Raw genomic sequence first — 22,390 nt, 5'->3', positions numbered from 1 at the left:
TAAATTGGATGATGGGCTGATTAGGTAAGCCAAGTTGGAGTGTCAATTTATTAGAAATAAATTTACGGAAAAATACGGAAAGGCCCAATGCAGATTTCTGAATTTCACTGCAGAACTATAAATATTCAAAATGTTAAAAGCCCCCATTTTATACATCAATGCTCATTTGTGAATTGTCATCAATTCTGAGCTGGCACCCACCCCAATTATACTTTGGGCCTAAAAATTCTGACCCTGGGCTGAACCGTTATTCTCCCAATTTACAGAAAAATACAAACAAGTACAAAAACTGTCATTCTCCCTAAAATTTAATGTACTACCATTGTCGAGTAAGATAAATACCTTCCGTCCTTGTAAACAACCACTTACTCTCATGGTTTGAGGTGAAGTAAGCCCAATAAGGGCCTGTAATGATATCTCGGGTGGGCCAAGATTGTATATCATTTCATGGTTGGCTGCATCCAGTATCCAGTTCTTGGGCCTCTGCCTCGTTAAGCCCATCTCTTTGGAGGAGATATACGTGTTGTGCCTTGTACTTACGACCAAGTGCAAATTTTTCGTTGCAATTGTAGCACAACCCCTTTTCTCTTCAAGCCTACATCTTGGCCGATGACAACCTCTTGAAAGAAAGATTGGGCTTCTGGGGAAATGTTTTGTTCCATTTTATTTCATGGGCCGGGCTCAGGCTTAGCTTTGCCAAAATTTTAATGAGCCTGGCCCGAAACCCAAGCCCGACAGTGTAAAGTCAGGCCAAAAGTCTGGCCTGTGAATAGGCCTAGGGGTGGTGTTTTTAAAATGGGAAAATCTATGATACAGAAAAGATATGATATGGAAAGAGTTTTGTCCAATCAAAACCCACCCATGAATTTTAATAAATTACACTTGATTCGCTACCACTTTATGATTCCAGTTTATTGATCAGTTGTTTTTCCGATATCATATCTTTTCCATATCATAGTCGAACTGGGCCTAAAGGTTTGTTAGATATCCTTTTAAGCTTGCCTAATTTTTCTTCAAAGAATTGGGCTAGGCCCACCTCAACTATCACTGTGGAGGTTGCATGGGTTTTACTTCTATCTGAATCTCTTCTTTCAATCCCCCAATGAAACACCTAAGCAAGACCAGACTTGAGTCGAGAGTCATTCAAATTCTAACTGATACTCCCTTACGGTGCCAACTTGTTTGACTTTTGAGAGCTATTCATCATAATCCTCAAAGCCAATTGGTCCAAATCCGCTCAGGTCACTTGAGGGTGACCACTAAAACCAAAGGATGGCTTCTCCATCTAAGTGTGTAGAAGAAATTGGGACCCTCTCGTTACTTGGAACTTCACAATATTCAAAATATCTTTCGGCTTTAAAAATCTAGAGTACAAAATCCTTCCCAATTGATAGGTCCTGTGATATCACAAAAGCTTCTTTGAGGGAGTTCAATCTCTTAAGAGTAGGGATGCAAACGGATCAGATCGGATTCGAATCAGGGTATATTTGAATTCGATCCGATACTGTTCATGTTGGATTTGATCGGATATGATAGGACTCAATTTGAATTTGAATCCTATCAATAAGTTGGATCTTCGTATCTGATCTGGTTCGACTTGTTTTCTTTAAAAATTAATAAATTATTAAAAAATAAAATATATTAATTTAAATAAAGTAAAAACAAAAAATGTAAATATTTAATTATTTTCATCATATATATACATGTTTTTTTATAAAAATCAAATAATATAACAAATTTATAAAAATATAATATAAAAAATATATTTATAAATAAATAAATAACATATATATATGTATTATATATTTATAAATATATAATATATATCGGATCGAATCTTCTCAGATCGGATAAGGGGTGATCCGAATCCAATCCAGTTCGAAGATCGAATCAAGAGTGATCCAAATTCGACCAAATAGAATCAGTTCTCGAATCAGATCAAATCATGATCCAATCCATTTGCACCCCTACTTATGAGAATAACGAAGAGAGAGGTTGAATCTAACATTTGCTTTACATACTATTTATAACAGCTAATAACAATTGCTTAAATTGTAAGTTTCTTAATTTGATTCCAAGTCTATTTTCTACCTTCCTATACAACCACTTCATGGTTAAACTGTCAAACTTGCCTATCTAATCCATAACCCACTCGGTACACTTACATAGGTTTGGTTGTATGGCTGAACAAGGACCACATATGTGGATCACCCAGCTGTATTGGGCCTGGGCCTATCAAATAAAGCCTGTGTCTCCCTTTAGGGCTTTATTTTATTTTTTATCAATAATAGAACTTAATGGTAGTCATTCATCTAAAGATTGGAGTTTAAAAAATTACTGCCATGCTAAAGTTGCTGAGCAAAATGGCTGGTTATTTCAATTTCTTCTATTCATGGTTCAAAGTATTGAGATAATACGATATGTATCAGTTATACACCAAATAGTAAGATTTAGGAGGTTTCTCTAGGTTTAAACATTAGAATTTAGAACCCCTCCTAATATACTTGTGTTTTGAAATACTCGGCTGAAAAAAATAAAAAAGAAAGTTATTACACCAATTTTTTATCATTATCACAAGTATCGATACTTTGGATCATGCTTTTATTAAAGGGTTTGACTATGATATGAAAAAGATATGATATCTAAAAAACTTCTGACCAGTCAATTAATCATAAACATAGTAGCCAATCAAGTGTTATTTTTCAAAATTCATGGATGGACTTTGATTAGTCAAAACTCTTCCCATACCATATCTTTTCCACATCATAGATTTTCCCTTTATTAAAATTCCAGATTGACCATTCTCTCAATCCGCATTTCATATCAGCCTTACACCTCATCTGATATTGAAATTTTAACCAGAACTGTTAAAGACCTTACATCTCATTATGACTTCTGACTTTGAAGGTAGGGTTCAACCAAAAAAGCCTATGAGCAATGGTAGTTGAACCAACATTAAGCCCTTCTAAAAAGTCCTTTTATCAAAAGGGTTTTATTTTGGGTATTTGGCAAAACTCTCTCTCTCTCTCCCTTCTTTGATACAGCATACCAGGAATGATAGTAGTCTCATCCCCAGCCAAATAAAATGACATGCAGTTTGGAAGGGCTTCTCTCTATCCACTCCTAATTTCTGCCTTATCTGAAAAATGACATTGGTTGAAATTTGCAGTCATGCCCAAAAGTGTTTCTTTGAAATAAAAGACAAGAACAACCCATGTAACTACAGAGTTGTTTTGTGATCTTACGAGAGATGAGCCCAGTTAGGGGTGTCAATGGATCGGGTTTGGGTTGGACCTCGTCTGACATAAAAACCAATTTGAATGGGATGATCCAATAATAAGACATATTAATTGGATCAATCCAGACTTAATGGTCCAAAGTATTTATTAGATTGGATTGTACCGATATCTAGTCCATTGATGGAATATAAGAATAGGGGTGTCAACGGGTCAGGTTTGGGTTGGATGCAATCTGAATTAAAATCAATCTGAACTGGTTTGATGGTTCAATAATACATTGAATTTGGAGTTTTGGACCAATATATTTATCAGATTGGAACCAATTTGAACTGGTTTGATGGTTCAATAAGACATTGAATTTGGAGTTTTGGACCAATATACTTATCATATTTGATTCGACCGGGTCCATCTGTAATGGACTCATATTGAACCGGATCAGGTTAGACCAATATCTGGTCTATTGACAGCCCTAAGTTTATAAAAAAAAAAAAAATGTACCCCGGCCAATAGACCCTCTTAATTATCTCTTTATTTTTTATCCCCTTTTAGTTCCTTCAACTTCAACCCAATTGGGTAAGCAGAGCCACTTACATATATCCCACTGACTCCAAACTATTAACTGTTTTAACTTTTAACCACTTCTCTTTTTTTATCATTTTGCTGTCTAGTAACAATCAATCAATTCAACACACTATTCATTTTGGTGCCTTGTTTTCAAATAAAGATGCATGCACCAGTTAAATCTGACTTTGGATATTCTGACTACACTAATAACCATGCCACGTCATATTTGATTTGACTTTGGATATTCTGACTGCACTAATAACCACTTTTTTTATGATCATTTTGCTGTATAGTAACAATCAATCATTTAATAACAATCAATCATTTTGCTGTGTAGTAACAATCAATTCAATACAGTATTCATTTTTGTGCCTTGTTTTCAAATAAAGATGCATGCACCGGTTAAATCTGACTTTGGATATTAAACTTTTATTATTCTAATCAAAGATTAGGAATTAAACCATGCCGCGTCATATTTGATTTGAAATATTAAACTTGTATTATTCTAATCAAAGATTAGGAATTAAAGAAAGAAGGAAACAACATAGACCATTTCCAGCACCAAATAAAGCTTTGTCAGACACCCCACCAACTCCCGTCCATGTGATGGCAGAGCAAATATAAGATTAGAACATAGATTAGAACACAAAGGAGAAAACCCTCCATGCATGAACATCCCTCACTGTCACCACTTCCAAAAACTTTTATCCGGGAATGGTGCTTGGGGGAAGTATTGAACTATAGAGAGAATTCGGTGGCCGACCTAAACCCATATAGCCAAACAGGAAACAAAGAAAATAAATTAAAGAAAAAACCCAACAAGATTTTCCAATTTTGTTTTAGTTTCTATTATCATCACTGTCCAATGCAAAATCATTTCTTTTCAGTTCTCTAGTTTCAATTGGCCACCTATATATAAATCATAAAGAGGCTAAACTCCTAAGCAAATATTTTGATCACCCTCATTCTTTATTGTTATAATATAAAGGCCACTATTCAATATTGGTTTAAACTATTTGAGGTTTGTAGAGAACACTGATGTGGGACCCACAGCTGTGGTCCCCACTATGTTTGTATGACAGCACATGTAACCTACAGCTGTGGTCCCCATTGTGTTTGTACCACAGCACATGTAACCTTTGATTGTTATGTCAGTGTTAGTTGGTAGTTATCTTAGACAATTTGTTATTTCATTTTATTATTTGTTTTATTTGCCATGTAAGCGTTAAGGGCAATTCTGTCCTTTCCTACATTTAGTGAACATAACCTATAAATATTGAGAGAGTGGCGGCGGCAGGTTTTATTCGACATGTCCCTCCTTTCAAAACCCTTGTTTACTTTTGCTTTCTTCTCCTTTCTTCTCCCTCTTTCTTCTACTTTTTTCAATCCGAAATCTATTGGAATTCAATACTGACTGTAGTCTTGATACTTGGTATCAGAGCCTATGTAGGGTTTCTCGTGTGGATCTATTCCAGCCGACCACATGAGAACTGTCTAGGGCTGGAAGCTTACAAAGGATTGTTCGTTGGCTGATTCTTGGAGGTTATCAGAAAAGTTTAGCAGCTGTCCGAAGACTTGTAAAGGCTTGGAGAGTGTTTTGGTAATCAGGAAGAATCAGAGAAGGTTAGGGTTCAGGCCACGATTGAAGGTAGCGATCAAAATTTTCTAGGTAAGTCTTTTTTTCCCTTGAGATTGCTGTTAGTCAAGATAGGTTGGACCTATCTAGGAGGAGCAGCCGAACTCTCCTATTTTTTCTCAGAGGTGATCAGTTTTTTTTAGGGTTTGTCATTAACCCTACGGCTAGACTTGACTGTGAATTCTTTTGGAAGGTGTGGCTGAGCACTGTTTATGTTCTCAAAAGGTTTTCCTAACCCTACGATTAAAACCCTAATTCTGCTTCAGCATTACAGATTGCTTTCTAAGTGGTTTTCAGACCTATTTTGGCTTTCGAGCCTGTTTTGGGGGTGAGACCTGTTATCGGGCTGCTTATATTCTGATTTCCGATTGGTTTCAGATCAGATCTGAACTGATTTCATACAGATTTCTGGTTGTGATCAGTTGTTTAAGTGTTGTTTTCTATTGCAGTAACCCTAATAGTTCTTAATTGCTGATTCTTAACCAAGAATGGAGTTCAAAAATCAGGGAGAAGGTGTTTTTGGGAACAACAATTCTGCTAGTGTGTCTAAGACTGCGTTTCAGATTACAACAGTGAGATTTGACGGATCCAATTACTTGGAATGGGCCCAATCAGCCATGATGGCTATTGGGGGAAGGGGAAAACTTAGCCACCTATTGGAAGATGTGAAAGAACCTTCCAAGGAGTACCCAATGTATACCAAGTGGGTTCAGGAGAACTACTTGGTTATGACATGGCTGTGCAACTCTATGCAGCCACATATCAGCCGAAATTACTTGTGGGCAAAGACAACCAAGGAGATATGAGATGTCATGAAAGAGACCTACTCCCAACCCCTTAATGTTGCTAGAGCCTATGAATTGAAGTGTGAGGTGAATAACCTTAAACAATGAGAGAAATCAGTCTCTGCTTATTTCTCTATCTTGAAATCTCTGTGGCATGAAATTGACTATCTGGAGGCTCTTGAGTGGGAAAGTCCAAAAGATGCACAGACCCATAGAAAGCAAGTCGAGACCAATAGGGTGTTTAAATTTCTAACTGGCCTGAATTCAAATTATGACATTGTGAGACAGTAGATACTGACAAGAGATAGTGTGAACCTATCTCAAACCTACTCCTTGATCTCGGTCATCAGCAGTCCAGGCCAGCCCCAACTCCTTTTGCGGATCCAGATCCAGGTACTACAGTCCCAAGGCCCACTGAGATACCTTCCACTGTTGCTACTTCCCCTCCTTTTTCGGATGACCTTGACCTCCCTATTGCGGTCCGTAAAGAGAAACAACACTGCACCACATCCACAACTCACTGCATTTCCCAGTTTCTATCCTATGATCACCTGTCTCCCTCTTACAGGTCCTATCTTACTTCCATTGCTGATATCCCTATCCCCAGAACAGTGCAAGAAGCCTTATCAGTTCTAGAGTGGAAAGATGCAATGAAAGTTGAAATGGATGCCCTTTTGAAAAATAATACTTGGGAGCTAGTTGACCTACCCAAAGGAAAGAAACCAGTTGGATGTAGATGGGTATTCACTGTGAAACATAATGTTGATGGCTCCATTGAGAGGTACAAAGTCCGGTTGGTTGCAAAAGGGTTCACTCAGACTTATGGTATAGACTACTTGGAGACCTTTGCCCCATTAGCCAAGATGACCACTATTCGAGTTCTATTAGCCCTTGTAGCAAGTTACTCTTGGCCCTTGTTCCAAATGGACGTTAAAAATGTCTTTCTGAATGAAGACTTACAGGAAGAGGTCTACATGCAGTTGCCCCCTAGATTTAATGATATAGAGACAGCTAAGAAGGTTTGCCGACTGAATAAGGCATTGTATGGATTAAAGCAATCCCCTAGAGCTTGGTTTGATAGATTCAGACTAACTCTTGGAAAATTCGGCTATGTATAGGTCCAGTCAGATCATACACTGTTCGTTAAAATAGTGAACTCTTCTTTGACCTTGCTTGCTGTATATGTGGATAATTTTGTAGTGATAGGGAATAATAATAGTGAGATTGAGTCCCTCAAACAACTCCTTCATCAAGAGTTTGAGGTGAAAGATCTTGGTGCACTGCAATATTTTGTGGGTATTGAGGTTGCTATATCTAAACAGGTGATCTTTATCTCTCAAAGGAAGTATGTTCTAGATCTGTTGGTGGAAACTGAAAAGTTAGGTGTCAAGCCTGCCGATACACCCATTGAACAAAATCACAAGATTAGTGCAAAGGGTGAAGAGCCTCTTGAAGACAAAGTTATGTTCCAACAGTTGGTTGGAAAGCTCCTATATCTCTGCCTCACACGGCTAGATATCAGTTATGCAGTCAGTGTTGTCAGCAGTACATGCATTCCCCTAGAACTACTCATCTTCTTGCAGTTGAGAAAATATTAGCATATTTGAAGAGATGCCTAGGTAGAGGTATAATGTTCAAGAACAATAATCACATGAAGGTAGAGGTCTATACAGATGCTGATTGGGCTGGGAGTGCTGATGACAGGAGGTCTACCTCTGGATATTGTGCCCTTGTAGGAGGTAACCTTGTCTCTTGGAGGAGTAAGAAACAAAGTGTTGTTTCCCGCTCTAGTGCTGAAGCTGAATGCAGGTCAATGGCTAACGAAGTGGCTGAAATCACTACTTGAAGAGTTGGGTATTGATTATGAGAAGCCCTTGATGTTGCATTGTGATAATCAGGCGGTTATTAATGTAGCTCACAATCCGGTGCAGCATGACAAAACTAAACATATCGAAGTTGATCGACATTTTGTCAGAGAAAGGGTCTCATCACAAGAAGTGTCTCCCGTATATCACCTCCAACATGCAACTCGCAAATCTTCTCACCAAGGTTGTTCCAAGGAAGAAGTTAGAGGCAGACCTATTCAAGTTGGGAATGACAAATATCTATTCCCAACTTGGGGGGGAGTGTAGAGAACATTGATGTGGACCCCACGACTGTGGTCCCCACTGTGTTCGTATGACAGCACATGTAACCTTTGTTAGTTATGTCAGTGTTAGTTGGTAGTTATCTTAGACAGCTTGCTATTTCAGTTTATTATTTGTTTTATTTGCCATGTAAGCATTAAGGGCAATTCTATCATTTCCTACATTTAGTGAACATAACATATAAATATTGAGAGAGTGGCGACGGCAGGTTTTATTCGATATGTCCCTCCTTTCAAAACCCTTGTGTACTTCTGGTTTCTTCTCCTTTCTTCTCCCTCTTTCTTCTACTTTTCTCAATCCGAAATCTATTGGAATTCAAGATTGACTGTAGTCTTGATCGACTACTAGGTTCTCATTCTTGTCAGCCTAAGATTTTACCATTACACAAGCAAAAACCCCTTTCTTGATTCTTATAAATATCTGTCCCCCAATTTAAATTAATATTTACCAGGCAGTTCCTTCACAAGATATGGCCTGGCCACTAAATTAAATTTCCTTTTTTTCCTATTTAGACAAATTATATCCCCTCATGAGTCACGACTCAACTTTTTTTAATTAAAATTAGGGAAAGGTTGGTCCAAGATCACATATGATAGCCAATGCTAGCTAGTTCTTTGATGGTAACCAGGTGTTGTGAGAACTACCCATGATTTGCTTAGCTTTGTAGATGTGGGGTTAGAGTTATAAGTTCCCATATATGAGACCAAATATTAATTGGGACAATTGTTGTGAGAGAGTGAAGCTAATTAATGAGATACACCAAGTCTCTGCCCATGATTAATTATTCTCCCCTAATTCATATTATATTAGAATAATTGAAGTGTGAGGGAGTTGACATTCTATTAAAGAAAGCTTTTAATGTTAGCTTCTCTTATCAAAGTCGCCTCCAGTATGCCTTGCTTATTCCTCAAATCATGCTTACGAGTCAGTTTATTATTTTAATTACCATTTCTTGTCACCCATACAAGATAATGGGAGGTGGAGCAGATTTGGTGACCATTAGTAGTAGGCTAAGGACACTGTAGAGAGAGAGAGATTTTCACTTGAAAAAGATTGCTTGTGGTTTCTATACTAAGTATTAACCTTATGTGTTTATTAATTTAACAAAATGATCAATAAACGGCACCTCTCAAAGCTTAAGAGCTGGTTTATTTAAGAAGAAAGATTGATTAAACAATGAGGAGTTGACAATTTGACATAGAGGATAGACTTAAAATTTGTTATAAAAGGAGGCCTATACCCAGTTCCATATACCCACATCCAGTCACTGGTAAGCACTTGGGTGCAATAATAATCCCTCCCTCCTCCCCCTTCTCTCTATTTTTCCTTGGTATTAATTTCGTGTAATATTACAGTAGTATTACTACATCTTTGGTTTTAATGGCGATTCCTGTGATCGACTTTTCAAAACTTGATGGAGAGGAGAGGGCTAAGACAATGGCTCAGATTGCAAATGGCTGTGAGGAATGGGGATTCTTCCAGGTATATATTAATAGTTGTTAGGCAAATATATTTCATGGTTTACAAGACATTCAGTTGATAAACAATTCATTGCATTGTATTAAAAGAAGATGCTAATATACTAAGTCCATCATAATAGGAGTTACATGCATCTATATCTTCATAAACTATTATTCTTTATCTTGTTTCCAACATCACAAGATTGAAGTGTTTGTTGCTCTTTGTCGCAGTTGGTGAACCATGGAATCCCTGTGGAGCTCTTGGAGAGGGTGAAGAAGGTGTGTTCTGAGTGCTATAAGATGGAAAGAGAAGAAGGATTCAAGAGCTCCACACCTGTGAAGTTGTTGAACGACTTAGTGCAAGGCAAGACTACTGGGGAGAAGCTGGAGAATGTGGATTGGGAGGATGTATTCACTCTTACTGATGACAGTACTGAGTGGCCATGCCAGAACCCAGACTTCAAGTAAGGATGGAGGACTAGAGTTATACTTCATTCATGTTTAGTTATCATAGAATAAAATTCAATACTTGCATTTGGATTTATTTCCAATATCTGAAGACATTCTAACAGAAACTGTGACATTGACAACAGAGAAACCATGACAGAATACAGAAGAGAATTGAAGAAACTGGCAGAGAAAGTGATGGAGGCAATGGATGAGAACCTGGGTTTACCAAAAGGATACATTAAGAAGGTCTTCAATGGTGGAGATGGGCTGGAGAACCAGGCTCTCTTTGGCACCAAAGTCAGCCACTACCCACCTTGTCCTCGTCCAAAACTGGTGAATGGCCTTCGAGCCCACACAGATGCTGGGGGTGTCATCCTGCTGTTCCAGGACGACAAGGTGAACGGCCTGCAAATCCTAAAGAATGGAGAATGGATTGACGTCCAACCATTAGAGGACTCCATTGTCATCAACACCGGGGATCAGATCGAGGTAATAAGTAATGGCCGATACAAGAGCGTCTGGCACCGTGTACTGGCGACTCCTGATGGTAACAGAAGATCCATTGCCTCCTTCTATAACCCATCCTTGAAAGCAACAATAGCTCCTGCCCCAGAAATAATGGACCCAGTTGTCAAAGAGATGAATCAAGCTTACCCAAAGTTTGTGTTTGGTGATTACATGTCTGTATATGCAGAGCAGAAGTTTCTCCCCAAGGAACCGAGGTTCCAAGCTGTAGGGGCCATGTAAGGAGATATATGTGAGAGTGGATAAGAGATCATTTTAGTAATAATGCATACACTTCAGCTGTCTGTGACTTGGGCACCTAGTGATATGGAAGTATATATTAATTAGTCCTAAAGCACAAGCCTAGAGGCTTTCTTCCTATATAATTATTAATTAGTGTTTGTATGAGATGGGTCGGGTGTTTGTCCTATCTAGTTTAGGGTGACAGTGTATATTTAGATGTGCGTAGTTGTCAAGGTTTGATTTGCATATTATTTACATATGTATAAAATGCATTTCCCATTGTCATAATTAAATTTTGCTTTTCCTTCTTTCATTCCTTTATGGTCGTTTTTAGGAGCTATTTTTCTATTTTCACCAATATGGGTTTGTATTCTCTCTCTCTCTCTCATAGAAAAAAGAGGGGAAAATTTTGTTTAATTGGATATATTCCAAAAAATAGAAATCTCTCTTTCTCATAGAAAAAAAAGAGGGGAAAACTTTGTTTAATTGGATATATTCCAAAAAATAGAAAATTCCAATATTTACATAAACAATTAATTTTATACGCCTCTCTCTCTCTCATAGGAAAAAAAAGGGAAAATTTTGTTTAATTGGATATATTCCAAAAAATAGAAAATTCCAATATTTACATAAACAATTAATTTTATACAACTTAAGTGGTTTCTATTAATGATTTATCAAACCCATTGATCCATCAACAATTTATATCAAAAGTGATCTTTTTATCTTATTTTTTGGTAACTTACATAAATAAAAATAATAAAAAATAGTTATATTAGTATTTAATGACTATCAATTGAAAATTCTGAACTACATATTATATGTATCTTAGAAAATCTAATGAACCTTACATATTTTTAAATTAAAATTATATATTTCTGTAAGTCATTAATTAATAATTTAGTCCTCCATAAATAAATAAACAAAACATACTGATTATTTGAAGAAATAGAAATTATTATTTATACAAAAATATTAAATAAGTAGTAGATCGGAGCTTATACATTGTTTGATATATTGTTAGTAAAGTTAATTGCACGACATTTACCTGTTCTAGACTATTGGTATTATTGATTGTAGTGTTTTTTCTCATATAAATTATTAAAGTGTGCATTTCTCATGTATTTATATCTTATAGTTTTTTCAACCTTAAATTTACTTTTATTGAAGTGTTTGTGGGATTTGTAGGAGTTTTCCCTAATGTATCCAAATGCATCTATCTTTCTAATGTGTTCACGTGTATTCAAACATATTATAATACGTATTTGTATCCGAGTTTACCAATACAATACACAATTTTGATATTTTAAACCTTGCTCAAAAGCAAAAGCTTATTCAAACTTCTGATCACCTTCCTTTTATCATTCTCTTTTCCCCTTTTTGATAAATTTTATTTTATTACTAAAAAAAGTATACATAAATAACCTTAATTAATAATGAATCTGAATTTAAAGGAAACAAACCAACCAATTGGATTACTATGTTTATGACCAGTGCCAACAAATTACGGGCATTATTCTTAGACTTGGATAGGCCTAATGTCATGAAAGAGCAAAATGAGCTAAGCCAAGCCCAAGCTTGGAGAAAACTTGGCAAGCCAAAACTGAAACCTTAAAATGGTCTATGTATACAGCAATAATCATGATACTTAGGTGAACATGCATGTCAAAAAGACCTTAAAGCATGACCAATATAACATATCATTGTATGATATTCCTAATTATACTAAACATATTCAGGATAAAGTTCCAAGGTGCAAGCTATTTGCAGATGATGACATTATCTTAATTGGTGAAACTAATGACGGATCAAATGCAAAGTTAAGTTTATGGGCAAATGCCTCAGAGGCAAGAGGTTTTAAAATTATTAGGACTTAAACAGAGTATATGACATGTAAATTTAGTATTAATAGGAGTATAAATCAGAATACATTAGGATTAGAGGCCAAGATATAATTCAATGTGACCATTTCCGGTACCTTGGCTCAATAATCCATAACAAGGGAGAGATTGAGGAAGATGTCACCCAAAGAATTAGAGGAGAATGAGCAAAATAGAAGGGTACATCTAGACTTTTATGTGATAGGCAAATACCACTTAGACTAAAAGGAAAATTCTATGAAACAGTTGTAAGACCAGCTATGTTGTATGGAGCAAAGGGTTGGGCATTCAAGAAACAAAATGTCCAGAAAATGAGTGTGGCAAAAATGTGAATGCTAAGATGGATGGGCAGAAAAAACTAGAAATGATAGAATTAAGAATGAAGCCATCAATATGAACATAGGAATAGCCCCAATAGGTGATAAAATGAAAGAAAGTAGACTAAGATGGTTTGGTCGCAGAGAACACCATCAATAACATCAATTAGAAGTAGTTTATTACAAGTTGAAAGAGGTAAAAGGGCTAGGGGTAGACAAAAAAGGACAAGAATAATAGTAAAAAATGATTTAATCATTAATAATTTAACAATGGATATAACTTTAAATAGAACAAATTGACAAAATAGGATTCATGTAACCAATCCGTTGGAATAAGGTATGGATGATGATGATGAATACAGCATATAATTAGTAGCTTTACTCACTCAGAAAACAAGTTGCATGATTAATCCAACATATTTGTTTTCAAGACCTAGTGACTATCTAATAAAAAAAAAAGATAACTTACTTTTTTTTTTTTTTTTGCTAAGCAGAATACAACTCATTAGTGGCATCCTTCTTATACAAGTCACAACACAAATCCCCTGATGGAGATAAGCATCATTTCCTTCCAAGCTGTGCTTCATTTTGACAGTAGTGATGTCCTGGTCTTGGGTCCCTAAAGGTTTACTTTTTGCCAAGGAGAATATTTTCTATCATTATACAAATTCTTTATTTCTAAAAAGGCTGAAGTATTTGTACTCTATTATGTGATAAAAAGATGATTCTTTTGATAAAATTTTATTCCAGTTTCCTTCTACTGGAAATAAATGCAAGCGGCTCCAACCCATATTCTCTATCAGTATACAAATTGAAATTCTTGATTTCTAAAAAGGCTCAGTATTTGTACTCTATTATGAGATAAGATGATTCTTTTGATAAAGTTTTATTCCAGTTTCTTTCTATTGTAAATAAATACAATCGACTCCAACCCACAAAGTTCTAAAAACTGGACCGGACACAGAACCGTTTTGAGGACCGGTTCTTAGGTTGAATGGTTCGACCATCTGGTTCAAATGGATGACATGTTCTGATTTAAAAAATAAATAATTAAAATAAAAGATGGCCAAAAATTGTTGTCTGGGTCAATGGATCGACGGTTTGGCTGCCCAGATCAGTGGGTTGCTGACCAAATCAACGGTTTTTGGCCCAATAGCAGTTTTAGGGTGAAATGGAACCAGTTGCCTGACCGGTTCCTGGGTCAACTGGTCCGACCATCCGGTCCAGTTTTCAAAACCATGCCAACCCATAAAGTGAGGACAATGACAGCAACAATAATTAGCGGAAGTTCCTCACGACTGCTTTGGCAAAATAGTACACAAACTTCAAACTCAAAGAAATGACAAAAGAACACAAGTTTCAAACTCAAGAAGGAAAAACAGGTATTACCTATTATGAATACTCCAGGTAAAATAAACATATGCAACGATGGGAGCGAAGATTCAACCTTTATTACTGAATTGAGAGAGTATTTGGATACATTTTAGAATATGAAAAATTAAGCTAGCCTGCCTTTCTGTGGGAGTCGGTAAACACATCATTGTTTTTTGCAATCTATGAATATCATTTCTAACTATTAACTTATAATCTGTACAGATATTTACATTTAACTAAGATCAGGCCAGTCTTTTCATCTACAAGACTAATTCAAAGGCTTTATAGTTCATAGGGCCTTCTGATCTAGCCTTTCATTCCAATTCAAACAGCGGATTAAGCTGCGGAACCAATCACCAGTTTGATCAGACTTGTTGATTGTTGGCAGAGGGTGCTCGCTCATAGATATTCGGACAGAGTCTCCTCTTGAGAGCTGCTGCCTTCTCTTCCCATCAAACGACACCCAAGCATTACTTCGTGTATCCTCTGGGATCTGTTGAATTCCAATACAGCTTGCAGTTAAAAAAAGATTTGAGGAAATATTTGAAGACATTAAAATGGAAAATACTACTAACAACTAACACAAATTCTTCTCACTATTCCCTATTAATGGGGAAAATTTGAGCCACAAAACCCTTTCCAGGTGGTCAACTAACACATTCTTCTCACTATTCCCTATTAATGGGGAAATTTTGAGCCACAAAACCCTTTCCAGGTGGTCAGATCTTATCATCTTAGGTATGTATTACAATATTAAAAGTTTCAGCAGCCAATGTTTCCTGTTGAAGACATTAATAAAAGAATGGCCACAGGCTGATGTAGAGAATGAAGATTGCACAGGTCACCATTTCCAGAGGGGCCCTGGTGGATAGATTGGAATTGCCAGATAACACCTCTATGTGGAAGAAACATGGCAGGTTCTGTATGGAAGCTATGAGGAAGGTCAAAAGAGGCATAGCCCACAGAAGGGTGCTAGGAAGAAACAGACCACACTACAATCCAGGTCCTAACATACAACCCATCTTTCTAAACCCATATTTTAGCAAAGCCTTAGACAATATGATTGGCTCATCAGTCCAATCATTGAAAAAAAATGTTCTGTCTAGATACAATATCTCAAGACATTCAAGGGGTGCACAGTAACTGCCAGGTCCGAAATTCAAGCCCAAAACAATGTAATAGGTTAACTTGGGCCAACCCGAGTTGCACCCCTGCTGCCAGGTGGCTCCCTTTCCCATTCACCTTACACAGCAGGCAAACTTCAGAAATATCTGATCCTTGCATCTCCTTTAACCATATTTTTACAGGAATAATCCCGCAAAAAAAAAAAAAAAAAACTTTAACCTCTTAAGGAGTTGGATATTTATTGGCTGCATATTTTTTCAGATGATTCAACTAGAACGCGTGCCATTGCAAATTTAGGATCATATTTTAAGCAGGTTATGTACACAAGTCAACCAGTCACCAGTTGAAAGAAAGAATTGTCTACTTTGATGCCTAAGAAATTAAGAGCCAAATATCATATCTTCCACTAAACAAAGGTGCGCTTTTCAGCTACTACATAAAATACATTGTTGGGGTAATATAAAGGAATTGAGAATTTCTCGTTGGTGTTATTAGAAAATATACTCCAGGATAAACAGAAAAGGACTTTTAAAGGGAAATTCGTTAATCAATAAGAAGAAAATAAAGAAATACAAGAGATGAGAAAGGGAAATAGAAAGAAAAGTCCAGAAAATGGGATGAGAAACAAAGACCAAGAGGAGCCATAATGGTTAAAGAAATACTACAGAATTGCTTACGGGATGGTATGTTCTGGCCGAATACTTCCTTAATATTCATTGATGACTGAAAGAATTTAATAAAATAGAAAGAGAAAGTAGTATAACCATCAAGTGACCCAAAGAACAAAGGGAATAAACCAACAATCTTAGCAAAAGACAAGGCAAACCATCTAATACAAGGCATAAACTGATCTGAAACAAAATATAAACTGTGTTGGGAGGATCACTAAGACAACGTACTCCTAGCCTTATGAGACTACCAGCTAAAGAATTGGTCGATTATAGAACCCCAGATGAGATATGCACATTGAAGCCAAAGATCAAGCTTCCCAAACATGGTGCCTAAGATGTCAGAGAAATATTTCATTTTGCAACTGTAATGGTGTTTTTGCATACTTCCAGGTGAAGGTAATTAGTTTATTAGAAAATACAGTTGGTTCCTAGGAGATTTTATTGTTTGGTATTGATGGTACCAATGGGATCCTGAAGAATTAAAATCATTTTTCTATGATAAAGGATGCCTGCGAGAATTTGTTTAAAATCATGAACTGCAGCCATAATAAAAAAGTCAAATGTTGAAACTAAGAGGGGCATAAAAATGTCAGTAGTTTCAACCAATAGTTGCTTTCAACAGAATAGAGGACGGAAATGATGTCAGTGCTTGAGCCTCTTTTTCCTGGATGGGAAGAAGCATGCCAAGGGTACATTCAGAAAATTGAAAGAGGGATAGAGCAGACATCTAGGGATGAAAATCAAGAACACCAGAGATGCCAGGGGTAGGAGAGTGGAATTAGTATGGAGGAGCATAACCTCCTCAGCTGGAAGTCTGGAACATGGTGAAGCCAGGTGCATTGGAAGGCAAAGGTAGCACATTTCCAACTTCAGTGGAAAAGGGGAGAAATGATTGTTTCTCCTATTCATTAAGTTTGGTGCTTTTTGTAGAAGATGTGAACATTGATAGACTGTTGACTGTTGATTGAGCTTTTCTTTTTTGCTTTGGGTTCAAGCTCTTCCTGGGAGATTTTTTTTCCAGATCTAAGACATTATTATTGGGTCCCGTTTTTTCTTTTCATTTGGCCAGCAGGGAGGGGGGGCACAGGCATGTATACTGCTTGTACACTCATTTTCCTTTGTTAAAAAATTCCAGAGCCCCTCATCCTAGGGCTCTGAAGATTAAACCCATAGGCACAAAGAACAAGGTTCTCCAGAAAGTTTAGTCTTAGTAGCATCATGTTTTAAAAAGGAGTTGGTTCTATTCAAGTTTAACCAAACAAGGCCTATTCTGTCTTACACCAGTATTCAGGAAATTGATCTAAAAGCATTCAATAATTCTTTCCTTTTCCTGTTATAATCCACTGTTAAATGCACTCTTGGTGTAACATAGATGTGAATACCACTCTGACAGATTATTCGCTTTCCTGTTCTATGTTTTTATACTTGATTTAATGCAGTTCACCTCATTACCTTTGAGGTTTCCAGGTCTTGCTCCCTCTTTCTGAGAATCCTTGATGATTGTGTAATTTATATTCTCTCATTCCAATTTCTAATAAAATTCGTGGTTTTACCAATAAAAAAAAAGGAGCTTGCATTATAATGTAAAATCTGATTTATAGGATATTCTAGTAGAAGCTCCACGCCTGAGAGCATGAAACAAAACAAACGACATTAATCAATTTTCCTTTCTCCCTGTTTTGATCATCAATAGTGGTTTAGAGATATCAGTTGCTCACCTTTAATTCAAGCTGGGCAGAATCTGGGAGAATGACAGGTCTAAATGAAAGGGAGTGTGGACATATCGGGGTGAACAAAATACATGGAACATTTGGGTGAACCTGTGATACAGATCATCCATAACATGATTACATAAACAGGACTAATAAAGCAGATTAACAAAAAAAACGAACATAAAACAATGGCAAGGGCAAATGGATATTACATGATCTCAGTCCATTTAAACAAGAGTAAAGGTACTAAGCATTTAACAAATTTGAGATAACAACAGCTCACAAAAATAATCAAATTAAAAATGAACCCTCCCATAAGGAATAACATCTGAATATGAAACCTAAAGCACTCAGAGAGATTTCATTTATATGATACCGTGATATAATGGTATGCTTACTAATTAACTCCCAGAGATAATTGTGTGATCACTAGTGCGTCTTACATAATAGAATGAAAAGAAAGTGAAAGTTCACAAAACAAAATTAAAATATTCCTTGTGACAGTAGAAGGCCAAATACCTGAAATCTTTTGATCTAGTTATCAGTCCAATGATGATTCAAAATTACAGGATTTGGCCAGCCAGTAACCTTGCCTTATATCAAGAGATAATTTCTAGGGGCGGGTTCATTCATGTTGTTTTCTGGGTAAAAAATATCAGAGAAACAGAACCAGAAAGGGAGAAGAAAGGAGAGAAAAGAGAAGAGAGACAGAGAATTCTGGGGTAGCCACCAGTCATTAGTATTTATATTAGGACGTCTCAACTAATAATAAAAGAAAGGAAAATACAAGAATGCCCCCTGCGGCACTAAAGAACAGAAAAATAACAAGAATTAAAAAAGGGGGCTAACTAACTAACTGATTTCAACACTACCCTTCAACTTGGGACATAGATGTCAATCATGCCCAACTTGTCACATAAATCATTGTTCCGCAGATGATGTAATCCCTTGGTAAAGATGTCTACAAGTTGATCTGTGGAACTGACATATGGAGTGCACACTTCCCCATTTATAATTTTTCCCTAACAAAATACTTGTCGACCTCAATATGTTTAGTTCTATCATGGAGAACTGGGTTGGCTGCAATGTTGATAGTAGCCTTGTTATCACAATACAATGACATGGGGTCGTCAACAGGAAACCCCAGTTCACACATCAAGTTCTTTATCCACATTACTTCAGCCACTCCATGGGACATTGCTCTATACTCAGCTTCAGCACTGGATTCACCACAACATTCTGTTTCTTGCTTCTCCATGTGACTAGGTTCCCTCCCACAAAGGTACAGTACCCACTAGTGGACTTTCTGTCATCAATTGATTCGGTCCAATCAGCATCTGTATACACTTCAATCTTCAAGTGTCCATTTCTTTGGAATAGTAAACCAGCCCCCAAAAACTTCTTTAGATACCTAAGGATTCTATCGGCTACCTCTAAGTGTGTGGTCTTGGGGGCATGCATGAATTGGCTAAGAACCCCCACAGCATAAGCAATGTCTGGTCAGGTCATGGACAAATATAATAGCCTATCCACACATCTCTGGAATTGCTTTACATCCTTGATAGTCTCACCTTGGAAATCACCTAGTCTATGGTTTAAATCAATGGGAGAGTCAACAGGCTTAACTTCAAGTTTTCCTGTATCCTGTAACAAGTCTAGGATGTATTTTCTTTGGGAAATGATTATCCCCTTTTGTGAACAGGCTACTTCAATTCCAAGAAAATACCTCAAGGGACCTAGATCCCATAGTTTTCAAGGCGCCAAGGCGAGGCTAGGCAACAGGGGGGCACCTTGTCACCTAGGCACCGCCTAGGCAATGAACTTTTTTTAAGTAAAAATCGCATATCCTAGGGTAGTTCCCTTGGTTCCATAACCAACTTTCTTTAACAACTATCCATAATTTTCATAAGAAAATTATAAACTTTATGTTTAAGTCTAGAAAATCAACATATTTATGAGAAGAAAAAGAAAGGAAAGAAAATTCAAAAAATATAGGGGCTGAACCCCTATTTTTGTTATAGGAAAAGAAGAAAAGAAAAGGTGGAAGAAATGTGTGTTGATTAGACAAAATTTTAAGTTCTTCCCTTACTTATTGGTTCAGATTTTGAAGTCATTGAGGGTTTAATACAACAGTTAGCAATGTTTGTGTTGATTAAACCCTAAATAAGAAAATAATAAAAAGAAATTAGTTTATAAACACAAAAAATGAATACTTTTCTTTAATAATGTCTATTTTATAATTATAATCTCAAAAAAATAACAATATAAAAGTATTTTATGACACAGTATGCAAAACTGCTTGGCGACTAGGCGAGGCGAGCCATCAAGGGCACCTTGTCGCCTAGGCGTCACCTTGGCAACTATGCTAGATCCTTCACCTCAAATTGAGTGGCTAGGAATTCCTTTAGTCTTTGAATTTCCAACTTCCAATCGCCTGTGATCACTATGTCATCAACATAAACTATCAAGACTGCAATTTTCCCTTCTCCTCCTTTCACAAATAGTGTATGATTGGCCCGACACTATTTGTAGCCAATCCATTGCACCGCTAGATGAAACTTGATAAACCAAGCTCTTGGTGACTGCTTTAGACTGTACAAGGACTTCTTCAACCTACACACTTTCTGCTCTTGGTCTTGGGCATAGAAACTAGGAGGTTGCACCATGTACACCTCTTCTTCAAGATCACCATTCAAGAAGGCATTTTTAATATCTAACTAGTGGAGATCCCAATCAAGGTTAGCAGCAAGAGGGAAAAGAACCCTGATAGAATTCATCTTAGTAACTGGAGCAAATGTCAATGCATAGTCTATTCCATACACCTAAGTGAACCCTTTTGCCACCAAACGGGCTTTGTACCTTTCTGCTATGCCATCTGCCTTGTGCTTTACTGTAAAAACCCACTTGCACCCTACCAGTTCCTTACTCACAAGAAGATCCACTAACTCCCATGTACCATTTTATGCAAGGCATTTATCTCTTCTTTCATTGCATTTGTACATTCGGGCACTGAAAGAGCCTTTGGCACATTTTTAGGGATAGGGCATTGTCAATGGAAGAGAGGAAAGCATGAAAGGAGGATGAGATATTCTCATAGAAGACAAAATGGGAGATAGGATGTTTGGTGGTACAAGACCTAACTCCCTTCCTTTATGCAATAGGGATGTTAAGGTCATTGGCAGATGAAGAATCAATAGCAATAGGGTCAGGAATATCAACAGGAATAATAGTACCTAGTTGGATAGGATTTGTCCCCAGTGACTTTGATGATGTTGGTGGTACAACTTCAAGTTTCTCCATAGCTTTTGAACTCAATTGGCCCTTGCGACAATGAAGTGCTACCTCCTCTACCATTACCTGAAGTAGATGCAAAGGAAGTCGAGGCAGGAGGAGCAGAATCCATCTAGCGAATTGTCCTCCCATATAGCTTTAAATGGTCACGGAAAGAGTTAATTATATCTTCCTGGGGATCGGTTCCAAGGAAGCTGGTAGTGGTAGATTGCTGAGACTCCTATAAGTCTAATTTGCTGTATTGAACTTTTTCTGACCTTGCTGTCCCAGCTTCTTATTCAGATCTGATTTCTTACTCAACTTCTGAGCCCATTTTGGCTTCCCATGGAGATCCCAACATGTATCACTGATATGTCTAGCTTTATGACAATGAGTACACCATAACTTATCCTTATCATCCACCTTCCTCTGGAAGTCACCCTTAAAAGAATTGTTGCCTCCTACAGCCACACTCCTTTTTTCCACTAAGGCAATTTGCTCCCCCTCGGAGTTATTCATCACATTCCGCCTGCTCTCTTCGGATTGTACTAGGGCATACACTTCTTGTACTGAAGGAAGTTCTTTACTTCCTAATATCTGAACTCTAAGAGACTCATATACCGAGTTCATCCCTAAGAGGAAGGCAAAGACCCATTGCTGGGAAACCAGAGACTTGTAGGCCTTACCATCAGCATCACACTTCCAGTCTATATTCTGATAGTGGTCCAGTTCTTTCCATATCGAGGTCAGATCTTAGTAGTATGATGAGAGACTCCGCTCCCCCTGCTTACAAGTAGAGGAAGCAGCTTGCAACTGATATATTTTGGCATAATGGCGTTGCTCTGAATAAGTAGATTTTGCCTGCTCCGAAATCTCAACAGCTGTTTCATCCCACATGAACGTCTTCCTGACTGGAAGCAGCATGGAAAGTAGCAGCCATGACATCACCATGCTGTTTTCTTGATTCCACCTGTCATGCTCTACACCCTAAGACTTCGGTTTTTTGGTTCTAC

The 22,390-nt window shown here is 37.1% G+C and overlaps 2 protein-coding genes across 4 annotated transcripts in view; one reads left to right on the top strand and one right to left on the bottom strand.

Moving 5' to 3' along the window:
- The first annotated feature begins 9,630 nt into the window (after positions 1 to 9,630).
- Positions 9,631 to 11,140, top strand: LOC104605834 (1-aminocyclopropane-1-carboxylate oxidase 5). Its single transcript, XM_010270756.2, has 3 exons — positions 9,631 to 9,853; positions 10,063 to 10,295; positions 10,425 to 11,140. The coding sequence occupies exons 1-3, from the start codon at positions 9,752 to 9,754 to the stop codon at positions 11,026 to 11,028; spliced, it is 939 nt and encodes a 312-aa protein (XP_010269058.1). The 5' UTR covers positions 9,631 to 9,751; the 3' UTR covers positions 11,029 to 11,140.
- Positions 11,141 to 14,656: 3,516 nt separating this feature from the next.
- The window catches only part of NADK2 (NAD kinase 2), a 47,329-nt gene continuing 39,595 nt past the window's right edge, over positions 14,657 to 22,390 (bottom strand). For 2 of the 3 annotated variants that reach the window (XM_010270757.3, XM_010270758.3), the window contains 2 exons: positions 18,114 to 18,215; positions 14,657 to 15,092 (listed from right to left, as the gene is read on the bottom strand). In XM_010270757.3, coding sequence (XP_010269059.1) covers positions 14,889 to 15,092; positions 18,114 to 18,215 — 306 coding nt within the window. In that variant the 3' untranslated portion in view covers positions 14,657 to 14,888. The remainder of the gene's footprint in view (positions 15,093 to 18,113; positions 18,216 to 22,390) is intronic. The other variant, XM_010270759.3, reaches the window with a different exon arrangement.

This window comes from Nelumbo nucifera, chromosome 1 (genome assembly GCF_055504915.1).
Source record: "Nelumbo nucifera cultivar China Antique chromosome 1, China Antique-T2T, whole genome shotgun sequence".
Lineage (NCBI taxonomy): Eukaryota > Viridiplantae > Streptophyta > Magnoliopsida > Proteales > Nelumbonaceae > Nelumbo > Nelumbo nucifera.
Note: the sequence above shows the minus strand (reverse complement) of the source record. Positions and strands in the feature narration are given on the sequence as shown.

Excerpts from the sequence above, each read along its gene's own strand:
- LOC104605834 (XM_010270756.2), top strand. The coding sequence starts at position 9,752 with ATGGCGATTCCTGTGATCGACTTTTCAAAACTTGATGGAGAGGAGAGG. Across the intron at positions 9,854-10,062 it reads AGGAATGGGGATTCTTCCAG|TTGGTGAACCATGGAATCCC; the intron begins GTATATATTAAT and ends TCTTTGTCGCAG. Across the intron at positions 10,296-10,424 it reads TGCCAGAACCCAGACTTCAA|AGAAACCATGACAGAATACA; the intron begins GTAAGGATGGAG and ends CATTGACAACAG.